The following is a 20,642-nucleotide window of genomic DNA, read 5'->3' on the forward strand; positions in this document are numbered from 1 at the left end:
AAAAGTTGCAACGGTCTGAATTACCCCGTTGCAGGTCGGCACCTGGGTGTGTTTTAAATCGTTGCAAACCACAGTTTTAGGATTCTGTTGCAAGTTGCAATTCATTGAGTTAGGAATCATTCATGCGGACTTGACTTTAAGATGGATGTGACAAAAAGAAAATGTTGTAACTTTGGTCACCATTGAGAACATATATATATATATATATATATGATTGTAATGTATTTGATCTCATGATGTAGTTGTTCATTATGCCTGTACACGATGACCAAAATAAAAACATAATTTCAAAAAAAAAGATGGATGTGACAGGGTTATCCTCCTTGTTAAAGACATTAATCCTCCCTACCACACAGACACAATTCTGTTCCATGCAATATGATGTCAAAGTAATGCACCCTTTTATTCCTTTTAAGAATCATAAAGTAGTAATATTTCTGGATAACATTTATATCCAAGCCATTACTGGGGATTCATGGAAATGTAGTGTCTGAGGGGAAGATGCAGCCAAATATAATTCCTGGTATGGAGCCCAGAAGGATTAAAAAAAAAACATTTCCAATAAAGCTACACTTCAATACCATTTCAAATGGAATGGTACTGAATACAGGCTTGCCAAGATGCATTTGTAGAATTCATAAAAAATGAATAGGAATAGGAACATTTCAATGATTCAGCTATCGGTATGCATTTCTCTTTCTTCTCTTCTGTTTCTCTTCAGCATTCCGACATCACTTAATGGTTAATGTGGTTAAACGCTAACGTGACATGGATGCGTTCCAGGTCTCAATGGGATAAAGACCATATCACTCCATGAAATGATGAACCCCTGACCTCTCAGTGACCCCAGGCAGGATGAAGAACATCCAGAAGTGTATGCCAAACACCAGGACCACCTGGAACACACACTTCCCCATCAGGGTCTTCTTCAGGTACAGGGCCCGGTCGACAATCATGGTCGCAAACTGCATCAGCAGCATCACCAGGAAGGCCTCGGGCACCTGGTCATCACCCAGGGACTCTGAGATGTCCACTCCTGCACTGTTTTTCTATAGGAAGATAAAGATAAAAAGTAGTGATAATAGGAGACAGAGAGAGAGAGCGAGAATTCAGAATCGACTTCATCATCACATCACCGTTTTACAAGTAAAAAGTGGGCGAAATTTTTGTGCATAGTTCCTATTGTGTCATTTTTTTCCAAGAAATACAAGAAAAGGAAGAAGAGATTGAAAGGAGAGGAAAGAAGGCAGGAAAGAAGAAAGTTTGAGCGCTTTTACCACAAAAACTACAAGTAAAGGGTTTTCAGATAATTTAGATGATTGTTTCACAAACAGCACAGCTGTTGGGTTTCTCTTATATTATGGAGGAATATTAAGGAATGCTCGCCTTAAACGGGGGGAATAAGGTTAGTTTTAACCATTTAAGCATAGTTTACTTAGGTTATGTTTAGGAATACCAGCCTGAGCAGTTTCGCCGGCTGTATGCCCGGGGCGACTGTGTTTTGAGGCGAGTTCGTTGGTATTCTCTGCATCTGTGTTTGTGCCTCTTTGGATCTCTTTCTTCTATGTATGCACACATACATAGAAGGGCAGCGGCGGTGGCTCAGGGGTAGAGTGGCCGGATGGTAACCGCAAGGTTGCCAGTTCGAACCCGGGCTCCCCCAGAGTTATTGTCGAAGTGTCCTTGAGCAAGACACTGAACCCCTAACTGCTCCTGATGTGCTGGTTGGTGCCTTGCATGGTTTACGCCGCCATCGGTGTGTGAATGTGTGAATGTAATGCACAATCTCTGTAAAGCGCCTTGGATAAAGGCGCTATATAAATGCACCATTTACTATTTACCACACATACAAAAACATTGATGTGTATTGTGTACCACAGTATGTTCTTGGGTAGCTTTAACACAAACATATTGATTCTTACCCCAAAAGCAGAGTATCCATATATGGTGACAATGAAGTTGACAACATCAATGAGAAACATGAGGGCATAGACATCACACACAGGACTGAACTCGGGGTGGATGATGTCATAGAAGAACTGCCTGATGGGTAGGTAAATGTTCAGGGCACTGTGGGGGGGAGGAGGGGGGATGGCATCACTCATGTGTACAGATTCATACAGAGGCAGGGCCACGTTTGACAAATATGTTTTCAGGGTAAACCCTGGTCTCTACTCCACTTCCGTGCCTCATAATAATCCAAACCACATGTGTTTAGAATGCATTGTTGTTTATCATATCTAATTAACTTAATTGATCCCCACCTTGCATTTGATCATTTCTCAGGAATCAGGAACTACTGTACATGTTTCAGTAACAATTAAGAGGGGCAAGTGCTGGGACCTCTGCTATGTTGTCCTCTCAAAGTGGGGTCCGGGAACCCCCAGTAGTCCTTGAGGGGATTCCAGGGGGTCCCCAGAAAAAAACTGATCACTTTCATCCTGCATCTGGCTCTTATCGTTTGATAATGCAATTTTGGATCATCGGTGGGATGGCCGCCTTAAACACATATGCCCCATTTTTTATTTTTCGCTGTTTGAAAAAGCTGATATTCAAGCTCACAATGCGTCGCAATGTGACGCGTAGAGAGGTTTTAGATTCGCTTTTTTTTAAAGAATGTTTACAAATGTTGTCAAATCCTTTATAGGGGTCTCTGGCACAAAATCTTTTCAAATGAGGGTCCACATTCCACAGCCAAATACATATCAATTTGGGGGTCCTTGACATGAAAATATTTGGCTAAAGGCAGAGACTTCACTGCTTACATCTTGACAGTTTATCGAGTCTTAACCAACATACACTTCTATGATGGTAGCTTTGGCCTGTAGCATCCTCTCTCGGATCTGCTTTCGGATCATCTGCTTCCGTGTCAGAGGAATCTTGTTCCGGCGGTGTCTTTTCTTCTTGGGTTTCACCTCTCCAAAAGAAAACACACAACACATGGAAGAACATCATGTTGGCTGATTGTCAGATGACAACGGGGTTGTTTTAGGGTGGAAAATGGAAATACAATGAAATATTTCTGGTTATCAGGGCGAGGCTTGATTGATTGATTGATTGATTGATTGATTGAAAAATGTATTAACATTTTGCAGAATTACAGTACATTTCAAGCACAAACTCAATACAAAGGCTGTTAACTGTGAGTGGACGACCCAATTAAGCATTACACTTGTTTCCAATAGGGTCCACAATGTTCAATTCATCAAAAACATTTAGAGACGTACAAATAGACACTTCTATATAGACAAAGGACAGAACAGGAATTCATCATAAAGGAGGTAAAAAGGGAAAAAAAACATATACAGTGAGGGGAAAAAAAGGGGTGGGCGGTGGGGGGGATTCACGTTCAGCTCCGTTCATTTGTTTGTTTTCCTTGGAGGAGCTGCGTTGGGTCCCCAAGTCGGCTCCGTGGCCGTACCTTGAGTTGGCTGTGTGGCCGTGACCATCTCTTGTGTTGTGCTTGCTCAGTTAACCTTTCCTGTATGAGTCTATTCTATCTGAGAAACTATTCGCCTTCAAGGTAATTTTAATGGGTATATGTCATGACCACTAAATTAAAACAGGAATGGCAAACAAAAAACTAAAATTACTAGACAGTTTGTCGGACAAAAAATGAAGGCTCAGAGTTGGAATTGTAAAATATTACCTGGCTCTCTTACCCAATTGAAAATATATGAGTATCATATATTTACCATTAGATTCTCTAGAGCTGTCATTTGTTCGCCGACAGAACAGGGAGGCGGTGGAGGTTTGGAGAGGGAGGAACAGCCGTCGACGGCTGGGTCTCGCCTCCTCACTTCCCTGTTTGTCTCCAGATCTCGTCTTCTGCTTATCCGCTTTCTTCTTCATCTTCTTGAAGAAGTCGGGCATCTCTACCTCTTTGCCGTCCCACAGGCCATGGCACTGTATAGTAATTCATGTTTTGTAGTATTAGTAGTAGTGGTTAAGAACCCGGTCTTCTGGGTTCACGTGTACAATGTACCTCTAATGAAGAGTACAGCAGAGGTACATCAAAGCACCTCAGTCGTTTTGAGGTTCTTTTATTTGCACCTTTAAAATGTAACCTTTACAAAGGTGCCTTTAGATGGAATGTACCATGGAACCATGGTTTTTATGTTAATTGTTTAAAAAAAAATCATAAAAATGTAAGTGACAAAAAATAAAGATGGAACCGTGGTGCATGGAATCGTGGTACCTTTAGAATGGAAACATGGTACATTTCGAGTGAAACCTCAGAATGGAACTGTGGTGGCCTTAGAAAGAAACCACGATACCTTTAAATTGTTTAAAATGTAACTGTAGTACATTTATATTGGAATCATGGTACATTTCGAGTGGAACTACAGTATGCGATACCTTTAGAATGGAACGGTGGAAAAAGAGTGCCAGCAGCTGAATGAGGTCAAACAGAACGTATCCGTCTTTCTTCTCCACCCCGATGATGTTGGGCATGGCGTAGGGCCGCTCGGCGTTGATGCCACGGTACTTGGATGTGGTCCAAGGGAAGAAACCAAACTGGAAGAAGTACTTCACCACAACTGTAATCTGGAAACAGATGAGACACATTATTGTGCATCTCATTCCTCTTTACCAAATCATCACCACTGTTTTATGGCGTGGTACAAAACGGGTCAGCGGTCTACAAGAGCATTTTTGTATGCACTCCATTTGTATGTACAGTACTAAGTGGAGTAACCTTTGACAGAGGACTTCTAGTGCAGTATGCGTTATGTGAGTGACATGAAGAGGCTAGTCTGGACCCTGTGGAACTCCGTATTTGGGTGACATCATCAATATCACATCAGGTGCCCAGGCGGTGGCGTAACCGTCTGGGCACCCGACTGGTAATCCAGTCGCAGTGTGCCGCGGGTTCGACTCCCGAGCCCGACACGGCCTTTACTGCATGTCTTCCCCCATCTCTCTCCCGTTTCCTGTCAGCCTACTGTCTGTCCCTTCAAAAACCAATAAAAGGCGTAAGCCGCAAAAAAAAAAAATCTAGAAAAAAAAAAATATCACATCAGGTATCGCCATATTTGCATATATATTGTATTATATTTGGGTGAGGTCAGTCCATGTCCGACATCAAAAGTTCAATTCAAGTACAACTGCTGATATGGAGTTCCAAATGGTCCATACTGGCCTTCAGTTACTTACTGCATAAGGAACTTATGGTGTTTATTAGACCCTCTATTAACTGGAGCGTACTGGTCTGGAGGCTCTTTTTTGTTCATTTTAGTGTGCAATATGCATGCGTTCTTCCAATATATACTGTACGTGATACTTGGTCCCATAACGGCATACCTCTGTGTATATAATAGCAGTCATCCAGAAGCGTTTAGTAGGCCTGGGGACGGACAACATGGCCCAGAGGAAGATGAGGATAGGTAGGGCCAGGGTGAGCATCGAGGCAGACACTATGTGGTTGAGGATGATTACAAAGTAGCACAGCATCTCAGACTTGGACACCATAGTGTTGTAGAGGGCAAAGAGCAGCCGCAGGTGCCTCGGGAGTGACTTGTAAAACTTGTCGGACTCTGAAATCTCCTCGTTGTCGAACATGCTGAGATGAAGAGGATATAAAAACAATTAACAAAATTTCCCAAGGTGAGATAAGAAAACGTTTTAATAACATTTCCCATGATGACTAACTTGTTGAGGAGCAGTTCGCTGGCAGTGAGGTTCCTTGTCTCCTGACTCAGAGGCCTGGGGGATTCTGGGATATCGAGACTTTTCTCTCCCTCATAAGGCTCATATGGACACTCGTCTGTGTGTCCATCTCCCTCTTTCTCCCACCTCTTCTCCTCCTCCTCTCTCTCCTCTCTCTCTGCCGTTTCTTGTAGCTCCTGTTGATCCTCTTGCTCGATCTGTTCCGTTTTATTTTCGTCCCCCTTCTCCTCTTCCTCGTCTTTTATGTCATCTTTAATCTCATCAACTTCCTTTTGTTGTGTATATCCGTCAAGACTGTGGAGTAAAGAATAGTAGGTATATACTGTATGCATATAGACAGACAGACAGTGGTTGAGATATTTGTACAAACCTGTCTTGACTATCTAAGGAGGTCAGGTCTACATTGGTGGCCTTTATAAGCCTCCGTCTCAGCTGGTCTGCAGGCTGCTGGACACAAGGTGAAGGGAAGTCTAGGTCATCGTCCTGGGTGGGTTGTCTGGACCCCAGCAATGTCTCATCTGTCATGCAGCTAGGAGTGGAGAACAGGAGAGCACACCGATACAACAAACCTGTTGTAACGTTTTCATCTTCATTGGACACTGGCGAAGGCCTGCGCGGCAAAACGCGTTTGTCTGGTTTGACTGCTGCTGCGGATCCTCAACATTATTAAACAAGACTCTTATTACGACTGAGAGTGCAGATTTTATTCTCTTTCTTAACGTTTTCATCGCCATCAAATAAATTAAAGCTCAACTAAAAGTTATACAATAAGTACAGTACAGTACAGTACAGTATGAGTAGACCCAGATGCTTTCAAACAGTGATTTAGTGATACGTGATCGCTGAAAGACTGAATGAGTAAACCAAGAAACAAACAAACCTGGTGAATAAACTTCACAAACAAATTAAACAAGTTAAAAGTGTGAAATGGCATCGCTTCGATTGACTGAATGAGTTAATGCAGTGGTTCCCAAAGTGGGGTCCGGGGACCCCTAGGGGTCCTTGAGGGAGTTCCAGGGGGTCCCCCAGCCAAATGATAGTTAGGAACCAAATGGACCCTTATGGGTCTGTAACTCCATGTACACATGGAACACATGGAACAAAATGGACCCATAACGGGTCCATTTGGTTCCATTTGTACACTCTCTGAGTTTAATTAAATTTGATTTTACAATACATGAATTGCGGTCCCAGAGATAGAAATGCCATTAAATGGGGGACTGTAGCCTAATTCAGGTCAAAGCTGGGGGTCCTTGAAATGAAAATGGTTGAAAATCACTGCTAGAGCCGCATATATTTTCTAATGGGGGTCCGCAGGCTAATGAGTGTCAGTTTGGGGGTCCTTGACATGAAAAAGGTTTGGGAACCACTGAGTTAATGAACACATGAATGAATCATTGAATACCTGGACACGCTGCTGCCCCAAGAGACCCTTGAGGCAGTGCTCTTGAGTCTGGCATAGGAGTGGGGGGAGGAGGGCACTCCAGGGGGTGAGCAGGGCGGAGGGAGGGGGAGGTCAATGGGATCATCTGGGTCATCCTGTGATGATAACGTGTTCTGACGAGACAGCCAGTTCTCGTAGTACCGCGTCACACTATTCTGATTCACCTCTCGACCCTGCAGAGTGAAGGAGAGGTATACTGTTAATAAACAGTTATACAGTTATACAGTTATACAGTTATAAATCCTGATTGTTCATTTAACTCACAGAGTAGCGAAAGAGGGAGAGCTGGGAAATGGTAAATGGAGTTAAGAATAAGAGGAGCATTTGAGCCCAATTTGGGGAAATGGATATTTTACCCCATGCAGGTAGGGCGGATGGGGGCTTTAAGATATGGGCCGGAAAAGGGATTAAACAATGGAAGGATGTTTATGAAAGTAGAAGTGGGAATCTACTCTCATTTGATGAACTAGTCGCTAAATGCAATATACCTCGTACACATTTATTTAAGTACAGTATTTACAACTCAGAAGCTTTATAAGGGCTAAACAGGCGGACTCTTTGGCAATCCCTCCTCTGTCAATAATTGAGAAAGAGCTTATCAAAAAACCCTTTAAAAGGGGCATCATTCATATCTGATTGTTACTCTATATTCAATGCATGGAAGTCTGATTTACAAGGGGAATTTTCATTGGAAGAGTGGAGCACAGCCTGTATGGAGGCTCAATCTCAGACGGGTAACACTCGGTTAAAATTATTGCAATATAGACAGATATTCCAGATACTAGTATCAGATGTGGAAATGACAAAGATACATTTTTCCATTGTTTGTGGGCATGCCCAAGAGTAAAAGTATTCTGGGAAGAGGTAAGGAGGGAGATTCAGAAGATATCATTGACGTACTTGACATGAAAAAGTTTGGGAACCACTGTCCTAAATCATCCTTTCGCCTCACCTTCTTCTGCTGCTGGCCCAGCAAAGCCCGCTCGAAGCGTAGGACTCTGGAGATGTCCAGCTGGTCCTTACAGAATGAGTTCAGACTCTCCGTAATGTCTTCAAGAAGGGTCATGAGGAATACCCATGTGAACTCCATTTTATGCCTGCACCTCTGGAATATGTTTTCTATCAGGAGCAGAAAGATATGCATTTGATAATTAGGCACCAGAAGAAAATATGGACCTGTAGTAATTTGGGAAAAGACACAAATTGATAAACTTTCCCAGTGTTGACAGGGATTTGGAGAAAAGCAGGACTGCACCTGCTCATAATTAACCTCCACATCACTGCTACTGATTTGAGGGTTCACTGAAAATCATTCTTACCTTTTTCCTCCTCCTCCTCCTCTTCTCCATCCTCCACATAGTTGTCTTCTAATTCATCCTCACTGGAGTCCGTTCTGTCAATACCTGGAAACAGATGTACAGATATTCACATAGATATTATTCACAGTATACTCGTGACTTGTTTTGCATATAATGTATATAGTCCAATGCTGTCCGTCTGTCCGTCCATCCTTGTGTGTGTGTGTGTGTGTGTGTGTGTGTCCGTCCGTCTGCCACCGTTGGACCGATCGGTTTGTGAACGTCTGACCCAAATCTTTCACGTCGGCCTGTTATAGTGCCGCCACGAGGCCAATTTTTCACAAAACAATTTATTTTATATTACTCCTACAGCTTTTGTCCAAATATCACGCAAATCACATTATCTCTATAGTAATGTGATCAAGACGGATCTGTTTGATTATTTGTCATATTCCATCCCGATTGGCTAAAGATTCCGAGACCCTCCACCATGGTCCGACGACGAGCAAGCCTCAAGGCCTTGCTGTCGACGTGCCTGCCTAGTTTTCAAGTCATTTTAAAAAGGCATGCATTTGTTGGAAAGCCTTGCCAACGAGCAGGACGTTGAGTGAACCAAGATCCCCAAAAAAACAACTGGTTTGGGAATCACTTACGCTGACATTACACGTACAGTGTTGATTGGATAACAAAAGCTTTCACAGGGATTGAATCTGTGATCTCACAGTAACTGGTTGCAATGTTGAAGAACAAAATGACCAGTATGACAAAATCTAGCTTCTGACAAACTGACAACAACAACCCTCCAACCTTGCTGCTTCCGTAGCTCTCGCTTTTCTCTCCGCTTCACTTCTTTTTTGATCTGTTCCGTGTCTCTCTTGAAGTCTCTCAAGGCTATCTTCGAGTTCTTGACCCAGGCTTCATTTAACAGCTGTAGTATGGGGGCGCAGTTGGATAATATTGGGTTACTACATTCATATAAACAAGACTCTTCTAGTACTGTAAGTCGGGACCCAGAAGCAATTCATTAATTCCTATACTAAAATACATTTTAGTATTATTATGTTGTTCAAAGAAATGTGCGCCTGCCTCGGGTGATGTCGTCGTCATGGTGGCTCTTACCTGTAAAGCAGTTTTCTTCTTCGTTGGAGCCACCTCCTCTTTCTCCTCTGGAGCCTCGTCTTCCTCCTCGTCACTGTTGCTGTCAAACAGGTGGTAGCCACAGTTGTTCTCCACTGCACAGAAACCAGAGCCGTGTCAACATATTATTTTAAGAATATGCGGGAAGCGAACGCAGCTCGTAAATTGCAAAAACAACAATCAGAATAAATTACGTAATTTTTTTTAAGTTCTCTTTTTTTGTGTTTTTTAAGTTACGTTTTTTTTTAAGTTAAGTTTTTTTTAAGTTTTTCCTTTTAAAGTTTTTTTTAGGTTAAGTTTTTTTTTAAGTTAAGTTTTTTTAAGTTAAGTTGTGTGTGTGTTTTTCCTTTTAAAGTTTTTCCTTTTTAAGTTTTTTTTTTAAGTTAAGTTTTTTTTAAGTTAAGTTTTGTTTGTGTGTGTGTGCGTGCGTGCGTGCGTGCGTGCGTGCGTGCGTGTGTGCGTGTGTGCTTGCATGTGTGTGTGTGTTTTTGTGTGTGATACAGCTGCGCCCTCTGGTGGTGGGCGGGTGGTGTTACAGCGTGACAGACGCACAGACATGATCTGCTGGGTCTCATAGTAAATGCTCACTGCGTTCGCAATCACTGCGTTCGCAATTATTTTTAACCCATTTAGGACTGAGGCCGATTCTAAAAAAAGTCTTCTAAATCATAAAAGTTTTCTGAAAAACCTATGTTTCTGTGTCAGTGGTGCTCAACATTTTTCATGTCAAGGACCCCCAGAATTATCTGAAAGTATGTAGTTCCGACAGGGACCCCCCAGAAGCAAAGATTTGAGCTCTAAAAGAATATATATTCAAAGATGTGCCCCACATTTTCACGATTTTTCAAAAATAGCAGATCTACAAGCTCATAGTGCGGCACCGAGTGCGGCGCTATGAGCTTGTAGATCTGCTATTTTTCAACAGCTAAAGTATAACATAATCCTTAAAACACGAAAAGGGGTTCCCGTCCTGAATCCTTAATATTGTATTTATATGTATTTCTTACTGTCTGTATTTCTCTACCCTTAACAAAGAAAGTTCATACATAATGAGACCACATTTTGTTTCACAAGTAACATTAACTAAAAGCAGTGATATGTCTGACAATAGAATACGCTCTTCATGTTGTGGTGTTGCCACTCACCCCCTGGCTGCCACACCCAAGGTTTCCACCACTTGCCAGCGTCTTTCTTTAACTTCTCATCTTCATCTGTAAAACATGGCCAGTTGTTAATTGTATTAATTATATTAACTATTATTTTACATTTAGTGTTGACTATAACTTAGTAACTTTTATTTTAGTTCGTATACCCCATGAAAAATAGCATCACTTTGAGTGATCAATACATCAATACATGTAATTGATGACATTTATTGATGAAGAATTTTAATCATCACCTTCAAAATAGAGAAAGAGATTTACAAAAATAAACGGTTTAGCTTTTACCCTCAGGCTCCTGTTCAGCAAGGACCAATGCTTTTTCTGATCCAGGACGACCTTTCTGCTTCGCTTTGATCTTGTCCATTCTTCAGGAAAACATTATAGATGTCAACAAACAGTACACTTTTATACAGTACAGACATTAGGAGAGCTGAGAGGGAGACAGTGTGGATCAGTTGTTCTCAATCTGTGGGTCAGGGTCCCCCACATGATGAGGGGGGAAATAATATAAGAAAGCTTGGCAAAAATGGCGAGAAAAATTGCGAAAATAGCCAATCAAAGTATTTTCACAATATTCATCTGTGGGCCCGAGTCAAATGGGTAATGCCTCAAATTCTCCAATTCTTGTCAGGGTGGGTTCAAATATGATCATTTTGGGGCTCACAGCCTGAAAAGGTTGAGAACCACTGCATGGTGTAGATGAGACATCGGATAAAGTGATCCAATAATCTTTCTCGGTTTCATTCTTTAAGCAGTTGTACTTTGTAATAGTATAGCGTTGAGTGTCTTACTGAATCTTCAATTTATCCACAGATTTCTTCTCCATCTCCAGTCTGGCTGCTACCTGCTTCTTCACCTTGGCCTCAAATAGCTCAGCACCCCTTTAGAAATATATTGTTTTAGTCTAGTTCAGTTCAGTTCAGCTTCTAATTGAGTTTAGTTTCTACTGACGGTTGTACTGACCTGGAGGCCAGTATCTTTGAAGCCTTGAGGTCAGACACCACGAAGAGGAAGTAGTAGCTGAGGAAGACCCGCCTCTGTATCAGCAGGACAACAAAACTGATGGCATCCCACACGATGCCAGCCTCGCTCACTGGCAGCTCGCACTCATCGTCAGGTTCCGCTGGAAGACAAATACATGCCGGTCAGAACTTAGCAGCAGAACATCCAGCTGACTAAGATGTTGCTTTTACATACCGGTAAATAGGTTTGGATTTGAAGCTGCATCTCAGCATCACGCCATTGATTTGTGTGTGTTTTCTGTTTTTAGTGGTCATTCTTTTTTCAATTAAGTTTTATTGAATTCACCTTTTTACAAATCAATACATACACAGATACACAAATACATAAAATAACAAACACACACATGCGCACGTGCGTGGACACGTGCGTGGACACGTGCGTGCATGGACACGTGCACACGCACACACACACACACACACACACACACACACACACACACACACACACACACACACACACACACACACACACACACACACACACACACACACACCTCAGTTCGTGTTACATAGTCTTTTACCTCCAGCAGTAAACACAATCTGCTGTCCTATGCTTATTACTTAATGATAGTCCTATGCTTATTACTTAATGATAGTCCCTGCAGCAAAACACCAGACAGATCAGATCACACTAGTAAGGGAAGCCATTAACGTTTGGGACATTTTAGATCCAGTGTATTAAAATATCCTTCCTTGCTATGAATACAACCTTGACTTTCCTGCTGATGTTACAGTATATGTCTTGGAGCAAATTAATCATATTGTTTACGACACTTACGGACATCATAGCCTTTGATAGTGCAGAACATGCTGAAAGCTTGGATGAGCCAACAGCCATTCTTCAGTAGGCTGTCCAGATAGGCGCATGAACCCAACTGAACCAAAGCACAGGAGAGACAGAAGAAAAGTAATGAAACCCCACAGAAGAGATTCTATAGCAACCTAAACAAAGACACAAGAAGAATAGAGCCAAGACAGAGGAAGCAAATAGTCTGGGAAATTTAACAAAATGGACCCATAGGAATTTAGTCAGATCTATGATGCCAGACGATCGGCTACTGGTCAGGGCCATCAGGGCCAACCACTCCCACTCCCTCAATTGAGATTGAAGAGGGAGAAGAGGAAGAACTTATCCCACGCGGCCACGCCAGATGAGGCTGGAGGGACTTTGCCAGCTATAGAAAAGGCAGCTGTAAAGGCTATTGGTTATTAGTCCGATCTTTCACCTTCCAAGTTTGCGGGCCGACGATAGGCAACCGAGCTGGCGTAGACCTGCGCTCCCACTAGGAGCACACATTTCAAGTTTTAATCTCCAACTGTTTTCACCCAGTTTTAACGACGACAGTTGTGAGATTGTACTCAGCCTCTAGTTGAGTGAAGCATTTAGAGACTGACCTGAGTCTCCAAAAATAATTGTATGATGTTTTTATCAAGCTTTTTCGGCTTGGAATATGCTCCCTATAAATGCCAGAAGTAGATTTCCTTTTTAAAAGTTACTTGAATATATATTATTGATGAGTTACATTTTGTATAATTGTCTATTGATTATAGGCACCAGTATGTTCCTGTACTTTGTATTTTAACTCACAGAGAGCAGGTTCTTGGTGGCGATGACAAAGCAGGTGTACGCAATAAGCCAGTCCCACAGTCTCAGTGTGTATCTGACCGGCTGCATCAGAACGCTGCTTCCAAACAGCATGAAGTAGAAACAGGCCACCAGGTAGCCCAGGCAGAAGACGTTTACTCGCGTGGTTCCAGTGATGAAGATGAGGCACAGCACCAACCAGAAGAAATAGCTGAATACAAAGACCTTTGCCATGTCCAGGTAGGACCTGATGATATGAGAGAGAGAGGGAGAGAGAGAGAGAGAGAGAGAGAGGGGGGGGGGGGGGGGGGACACACACAAACAGACAGACAGACAGACAGACAGACAGACAGACAGACAGACAGACAGACAGACAGACAGACAGACAGACAGACAGACAGACAGACAGACAGACAGACAGACAGACAGACAGACAGACAGACAGACAGACAGACAGACAGACAGACAGACAGACAAAAAGAGAGAGAGAGAGAGAGAGAGAGAGAGAGAGAGAGAGAGATAACGCATCAGATCATTTTGTCACTTTTGTCTAATTTATTTTTCTGTCGTCTACATTTTGATATTATGAAACAAAGCCAATGGTATCATTTAAGATAGCCTCATGTGACTTGAATTTTCACATAATTTGATTGAGAATGAGAAATCACTCTATTGTGATCTATTGTATCTCTCCCGGAATTGCAATTTCTTTGCTATTACTTATTCAGCAATTTTGTCTTGCCAGAACAGCTTTCATGAGTTGACGAGTGACGACAAACATTAATTAGTCATGTAACGTAATCCCTTAATGCTGTTAATACATCCTCACCCACACGAGGGATTCCTGCTTCTCCAGCTATCTGCCTTCTAACTTACCTCACAGGAAGTTTGGTTAAAACATTTAATAGATTAAAATGATTCTGTCTATTTCCTGCCCTTATCCAACATCTATAAATTACGATGAGTCATGATTTGCAGAAGAAGTCAGACAGTTCATGTCCTGAGTTGACATTATACTGGGGTTAAAATATAGGAAGAGGAGAGGAGAGGAGAGGAGAGGAGAGGAGAGGAGAGGAGAGGAGAGGAGAGGAGAGGAGAGGAGAGGAGAGGAGAGGAGAGGAGAGGAGAGGAGAGGAGAGGAGAGAAGAGAAGAGAAGAGAAGAGAAGAGAAGAGAAGAGAAGAGAAGAGAAGAGAAGAGAAGAGAAGAGAAGAGAAGAGAAGAGAAGAGACACCTGCAGTGCAGGAAGTTGTCCACAGTGACGAAGTGGTTGATGAAGCTCGGGTCCAGACTACGACTGATCTCTACATTCTCTCCTGCCAGCAGACGCACTGCTGCCCGGTTCTCCTCCTCAAACACCTGCCACTGCAGCGAAGAACACAACAGCAGGAAGTGGTCATCTGTAGACAGGAAAAGAGGGGTAACTAGAAAAAGTGCCCTTCTGGGCACAGGTCTCCACCAGGACGATAGGAGTGTGTGTGTGATGTTTGGCAAAATGTTTAGGAGCAATATAAATGTGTGTGTGTGTGTGTGTGTGTGTGTGTGTGTGTGTGTGTGTGTGTGACGCGGCTTGGCCTGTTGTAGCGCCACCATGAGGCTGATTTGAAAACTGTCAAGTGGCATTTCTTCCAAAGCCTAGTGGGAATATGCATGCACAGTTTCACCACAATCGGACGCTGCGTTGAGTAGTTGTGGCGATTTGTACAAAGCAGGCTACTCCTGAAAAGTTTAGAAGCCAATTGTAGCCAATGAGGGTGGATTATGAGAAATCAAACAAACCCGTCTTGATCACATGACTATGGAGAGCATGTGTACCGATTTGCGTGAAATTTGGATAAAATCTGAAGGAGTAATATTAGAAAATGTGTTTTACATATGTCGGCCTCCTGGTGGCGCTATAAAGAGCAGATGTGAACAATTCTAGGCAAAGGTTTTTCCTTGGCCTCTAGGGAGTTGGCATACAAAGTTATCCACAGATCCGTGCAGTTAGAGGTAAAAACACTTTTCGGCCAGTTATAGCGCCACCATGAGGCTGAGTTGAAAATGTTTATGTGGCATTTCTTCCTCGGCCTAGTGGGAATGTGAGTGCACAATTTTACGGAAATCACACGATGTGTTCATGATTTGCAGCATTTTGTTTGAAACTGAGCACTCCTGCAAACTTTGGAAGCCAATCTTAGCCAATCAGGATGGAGTCTGAGAAATCTGAAATACTCGTTGAATGGCTCTAGAGAGACTGTGTACCAATTTGCGTGATGTTTGGACAAAATCTGTAGGTGTACTGTCCAAAAACGTGTTTTGCACAAAGCGGCCTCCTGGTGGCGCTATAACAGGCCGTTCTGGAAATTTGGCATCGACCGGGTTAACGGTGCCGGAGATTAGCTGTTCACAGACGGAAGGACGGACGGACGGACGGACGGACGGACACACACACACACACACGGACGGACGGACGGAGTGCAAACATACTCTCTCCCCATGCCTTCGGCCTGGTGGAGACAAAAATGGCAGCTATAATGTGAAGAGCTGCAGAAGACGAGAGGAGTGAACAAGGCTAGCTGCAACCCAGCATGTGGCTTAGCATTAGCATTAGATAATAGTAGATAGAGTCAAGTAAAGCAAAGTACTGTAGAGTTTAGTTGAGCCAGTACCAGTGGAAAAGTGACTTTACTCTTTTCCATTACCATTAAGAGGCCAAATGAGTCGTGCCGTGGATTCTTTGTTTCCATTGTACAGGACCTGAAAATCAGGAGTAGGATGTACAGTACTTATAGTTGTAGGACGACAGCATCTTACTAATAACATGCAAACACAGCTAGCTGTAACTTGACATACACTGTGTGTCTGCTGGACAGGCACCGCAAAGTGTAGAAAACAGTAGCAAGGTGAGAGGAACTCACAGAATATGAATGAATGGTCGGGCCTCATGGCAAAGTCGGGCAGGAAGAGCCACTTGATGACATTTGAGGTCAAAGGTTGAATAGCGGTCCTCCAGGGGTAGTCTGACAATCACAAAACACTAGAATAAGTACCCGTCACTGCTTCAAACACTGACGTATAGAAAACACTTCATATTCATATTACTTTGCGTTAAATAGCCTCCCTACCAACGCAGAGCGCAGGGGGAATGCCAATACAGAGCAGGTACTGGAGCACCATGAGTCCTGCAGTGAAACAGCAGTACTTAGGCCACACCTCCCCCATGGCCTTCCTGCGACGGCGGGACAGGACAGCCAACAGGGCGCAAGAATGGAGCAGAGCATAGAAGTCCATCCTCTGGCCAATCACATTCACCGCTATGATGAAACTGACCTGAGACAGACAGGAGGATATGCATGTATTTGCCTGGAGATATGTACAATGGATTGAATTTAGTTAATGACACGGCACAGTGGCAGACACAAATACGCCTCTGTACCCCCCTAGTTAAACTACCTCCAGTCCAAATTTGTAGTAGAAGAAGTTGACGAAGTATTTAATGCAGGGCAGGATGCCGTGGTCCAGGTGTTGCCTGGTGATGCCCAGGAACATGATGCTGTAAGGCGGGGTCTTCAGGTTGTTATGGAGACGGTAGTACAGTTGGTGGCGGTGGACTGTCGCCTCAAACACCAGCAGGCCCAGCACCATCAGATGATTCTACAATCAAAGTCAAAGTCGTACTATTTGTCACACACGTTACCGCAGTGAAATTTGTTCTCCGCATTTGACCCATCTCTTGGAGCGGTGAGCCGCAGCCAAGGAGCGGTGAGCTGCAGCCGCGCCGCGCTCGGGAATCATTTGATTAGTTGATTTGACCCCCCAACCCAACCCTTTGATGCTGAGTGCCAAGCAGGGAGGCATTGGGTCCCATTTTTACAGTCTTTGGTATGACCCGGCTGGGGATCGAACCCCGACCTCCCAGGCGGACACTCTAACCACAAGGCCACTGTCTGGTCAATACAAACACCAGCAGGCCCAGCACCATCAGACGCTTCCACAACAGTGGTTTTCAACCCTTTTTACATCAAGGCCCATTAATTATTCAGCATTTTTAGCCACGAGACCATGAGATTTAGCCTCTCAGACCCAAAACTAACAGATATTTTGTTATTGTTTAATAGGATTTTGACCACAATGCCATGCTGTATTGAGAACTAAAATAACAATAACAATAACAATAGTCTACACATAATTGTGTAGACTTCTTGTAAATGAACTTAATTAAGTAATGCTGATGTTTAACAAAATAGAGATCTAATAAGGGTCCATTTGGTTACTCTCAAGGACCACTGGTTGAAAACGACTGTTTTACAATACAAACACCAGCAGCACCATCAGACTGGTTCTACAATGCTGTAGCCTATAGAGCACAGATTATAACCATGTGGTGTTTCAACAGTGGTGGAAAAAGTGCTCAAATTCTGTTCTTAAAGGGATTATTTCACCAATTCACTTTGAAACATGTTTTGGGTCATTTTAACGTCTACTCAGGCTTTTGTGTTTTTAAGTTGCTTGATTCAGTGTTTAGATTAGATTCATTATTCATTTGATCAGACACGCCCCCTTCCTATATAAACCCATTGAAACTTCAGCTTCAATTTGAACAATGTTAGATTCGTGTCCTTGTCCTTGGTACTGCTGGTGACTGATATTAAAGAAAGAAAGGACAAAAAAGGGGGGGGAATGTGGCAGTACCATAACATAGAAATAATATGTTACCTGAGAAGTAAAAGTCCTACATTTTGTATTGTAATGTATTCTACATTTTGCTTGAATAAAAGCATAATATGCAGCAATTACCAAAGTAAACCTTTTCAGCAGATCTACAAGCTCATAAAAACAATATAGAAACCCAATGGATAAGTATTTGATGTAATTCATCACACATTCTCTCTCATCATTCATGGTGTTTCAGCGCACCCGTAGACAGGGCAGGATCCTGCCCTCACACTTGCGTAGCGCTCCACACCAATAGACAGGATCAACCAGGTCTACGTAGAGAATGGACCTCCTGAGCAGCTCCACCGTGTTGCCTCCATGCAGCTCCACTCCCTGCTCCACCATGTCTGAGCTGTTGGTTGACATCAGGCCCTGAGATAAACGAAGAATATAGAAAAGGTTTTTGTAAAGAGAATGTATGTAAAGAGTATTTTGAGCCAGGATTTGGTTGATTGTAAGAATCTAGGGGTTTTCTATTATTGTAGATCACATACAGTACACACGTCGCACGCACGCACGTAGCTTAGCTTAGCATCATACTCACAGCAGTGCAGTTTGAAGAGTAGTCCAGTGGGTCGACGAATTTGAGTTGGTAAAACATCTTACACACCACCATCACACAGGCCCAGACAGCAGAGATGCTACAGGCCTGAGGTCGTAACCTTGGGAATGGGAGGGCAAAAGCCCACAGAACCAGAAAGAGGAAGTTCATCAAGGAAACCTGGAAAGACAAGAGGCATGACAAAAGATACGTCTGAATTGCCAAATAATAACCAACAAGCCTTCTGTCTTATTATTTTGACCGTAACCTTGATTGTGAGTTTTAGCTTTTGAACACAAAAGTTAATAATCTCTTCCGGCAGCCTATTTTTCACAACAAGTTTAATGAAAACCACTGATCGGTATTCTCTCACCCACACACACACCCCCCACCCACCCACCCACCCACCCACCCACCCACCCACCCACACACACACACACACACACACACACACACACACACACACACACACACACACACACACACACACACACACACACACACACACACACACACACACACACACACACACACACACACACACACACACACACACACAGATCCCAAACCATGAATTCCCACCTCTTGCAGTGACACCCAGATGATACCAGTGGACACTATCTTAATACTGTGGAGCTCCAGGAACCTCCAGCCCATCTCCTGTACCCTGTGTAGGCCTGTCAGGGCCTGGATGAGCAGCAGGCTGGCTCGGTCCACTATCACACCCCACTGGTTCTGCTTCTGACTACCGCTGAGAGGATTGTCTGGGAAGGAGGAGGGGGAGGGAGAGAGAGAGAGAGAAGGTGTGAGGGGAAGGTGGTTAAGTAGGGAGGGAGGGAAGGGAGGGAGAGATTACAATTTACAATTTAGGCATTATTAGCTTTAGCAGATGCTTTTATCCTGAGTGACTCACAAAGAACAAGATCAGAGTAACAGGCTAAATAATCATCTAACTAGAGTGCAAAACAATTTAATGGTACAAAATAACTAGGATAGCAGATAAACGTCAAATTTAGACATCCGTCTAAAGAACATGGGGCTCCATTTTCGTCACCGCTAAACCCCTTATCGCTAAACTTCTTTGCCTTTTTTTTTTTACTATTTTGCAAAACATTTTTGAATAGTTAAAATGGCCAGTCTACAAGCTCACAATGTGTCAATGTAGATTGGCTAGTTGAACTATTAAAAAATGTTTTTCAAAATAGTAAAAAAGGAAAAGAAGTTTAGCGATAAGGGGTTTAGCGGTGACGAAAATGGAGCCCATGCTCTCTAAATAACATGCTTGGTGGAAAGTACACGTCATATGTCTATTGTCTTATAGCAATAATAATAATACACATACAAATAATAATAATGTGTGAAAAGTACCCAACATATACATCTGCATAAAAAATAATAAGAGGACTGGAGTGATGAGGGAGATGGAGGAGATGGAGGAAAGGAGAGGGGGGGGTTGAGTGGGAGGGCGAGGAGGGAGGAGTCTGACACCTTCTGCCTCCTGCTCCTCAGACTCCTTCTCTGAGGAGTCTTGGAGGCCAACGCTGTCCAGTGTCTCTTGACTCTTCCCATTCATCTGCTCCTTTGCCATCCTGGAGGACAACAGAGGAACATTGGTTATGGAGCTGACAGCGTTGCTGTTCTCCAGAGTGACTTAGCATGAGCAGACAGTTCAATGCCTTGCTCAAGGATTGACAACCTACTGTTGTAGGTACTGTTTGCTTGTTTTTATGTGGGGACTGCGGATGAAAATTAGCATTTTTGCTAAATCCAGTGTATTTACATTGCATTTATGTAATGTCCATTAATATGCATTGTCCCGTCTACATACACAAATTAAAAAATCACACGCGTAAGGGGCGCTCTTATCATCGTGCATCATGACGTAAAATAGACACTATGCCTATTTGCTCAGACACTATGATGTAAAATTCTCCATTCATTGTCAATGGGAATTTAATGTTTGTTTAAGACGAAGTTTGTGGACGGTAACCAAAAGCTGGATGTAGGAAGGGCTAGCGCCCCTCAAAAAAGAAATAATCTGTGTCCAGCTACAAGACATTTCAGTATGCCACCCGGCTGAAGCCA

At 43.0% G+C, this 20,642-nt stretch overlaps 1 protein-coding gene across 1 annotated transcript in view; it reads right to left on the reverse strand.

Annotated features, from left to right (window-relative positions):
• The window catches only part of LOC306933172 (piezo-type mechanosensitive ion channel component 2), a gene marked incomplete at its 5' end in the record, with an annotated part of 59,285 nt that overhangs the window by 6,081 nt on the left and 32,562 nt on the right, over positions 1 to 20,642 (reverse strand). Inside the window, 28 exons of the mRNA XM_079515266.1 lie at positions 835 to 1,049; positions 1,923 to 2,070; positions 2,800 to 2,917; positions 3,696 to 3,906; positions 4,360 to 4,548; positions 5,305 to 5,563; positions 5,653 to 5,964; positions 6,041 to 6,199; positions 7,076 to 7,287; positions 7,379 to 7,399; positions 8,067 to 8,233; positions 8,434 to 8,517; positions 9,220 to 9,340; positions 9,532 to 9,644; positions 10,695 to 10,760; positions 10,998 to 11,077; positions 11,504 to 11,593; positions 11,676 to 11,835; positions 12,513 to 12,609; positions 13,323 to 13,566; positions 14,553 to 14,718; positions 16,219 to 16,320; positions 16,426 to 16,630; positions 16,754 to 16,954; positions 18,218 to 18,388; positions 18,561 to 18,737; positions 19,140 to 19,321; positions 20,046 to 20,146. Coding sequence (XP_079371392.1) covers positions 835 to 1,049; positions 1,923 to 2,070; positions 2,800 to 2,917; positions 3,696 to 3,906; positions 4,360 to 4,548; positions 5,305 to 5,563; positions 5,653 to 5,964; positions 6,041 to 6,199; positions 7,076 to 7,287; positions 7,379 to 7,399; positions 8,067 to 8,233; positions 8,434 to 8,517; positions 9,220 to 9,340; positions 9,532 to 9,644; positions 10,695 to 10,760; positions 10,998 to 11,077; positions 11,504 to 11,593; positions 11,676 to 11,835; positions 12,513 to 12,609; positions 13,323 to 13,566; positions 14,553 to 14,718; positions 16,219 to 16,320; positions 16,426 to 16,630; positions 16,754 to 16,954; positions 18,218 to 18,388; positions 18,561 to 18,737; positions 19,140 to 19,321; positions 20,046 to 20,146 — 4,371 coding nt within the window. The remainder of the gene's footprint in view (positions 1 to 834; positions 1,050 to 1,922; positions 2,071 to 2,799; positions 2,918 to 3,695; positions 3,907 to 4,359; positions 4,549 to 5,304; positions 5,564 to 5,652; positions 5,965 to 6,040; positions 6,200 to 7,075; positions 7,288 to 7,378; positions 7,400 to 8,066; positions 8,234 to 8,433; positions 8,518 to 9,219; positions 9,341 to 9,531; positions 9,645 to 10,694; positions 10,761 to 10,997; positions 11,078 to 11,503; positions 11,594 to 11,675; positions 11,836 to 12,512; positions 12,610 to 13,322; positions 13,567 to 14,552; positions 14,719 to 16,218; positions 16,321 to 16,425; positions 16,631 to 16,753; positions 16,955 to 18,217; positions 18,389 to 18,560; positions 18,738 to 19,139; positions 19,322 to 20,045; positions 20,147 to 20,642) is intronic.

Source organism: Electrona antarctica (genome assembly GCF_951216825.1).
Source record: "Electrona antarctica genome assembly, chromosome: 2".
In the NCBI taxonomy this organism is placed as follows: Eukaryota; Metazoa; Chordata; class Actinopteri; order Myctophiformes; family Myctophidae; genus Electrona; species Electrona antarctica.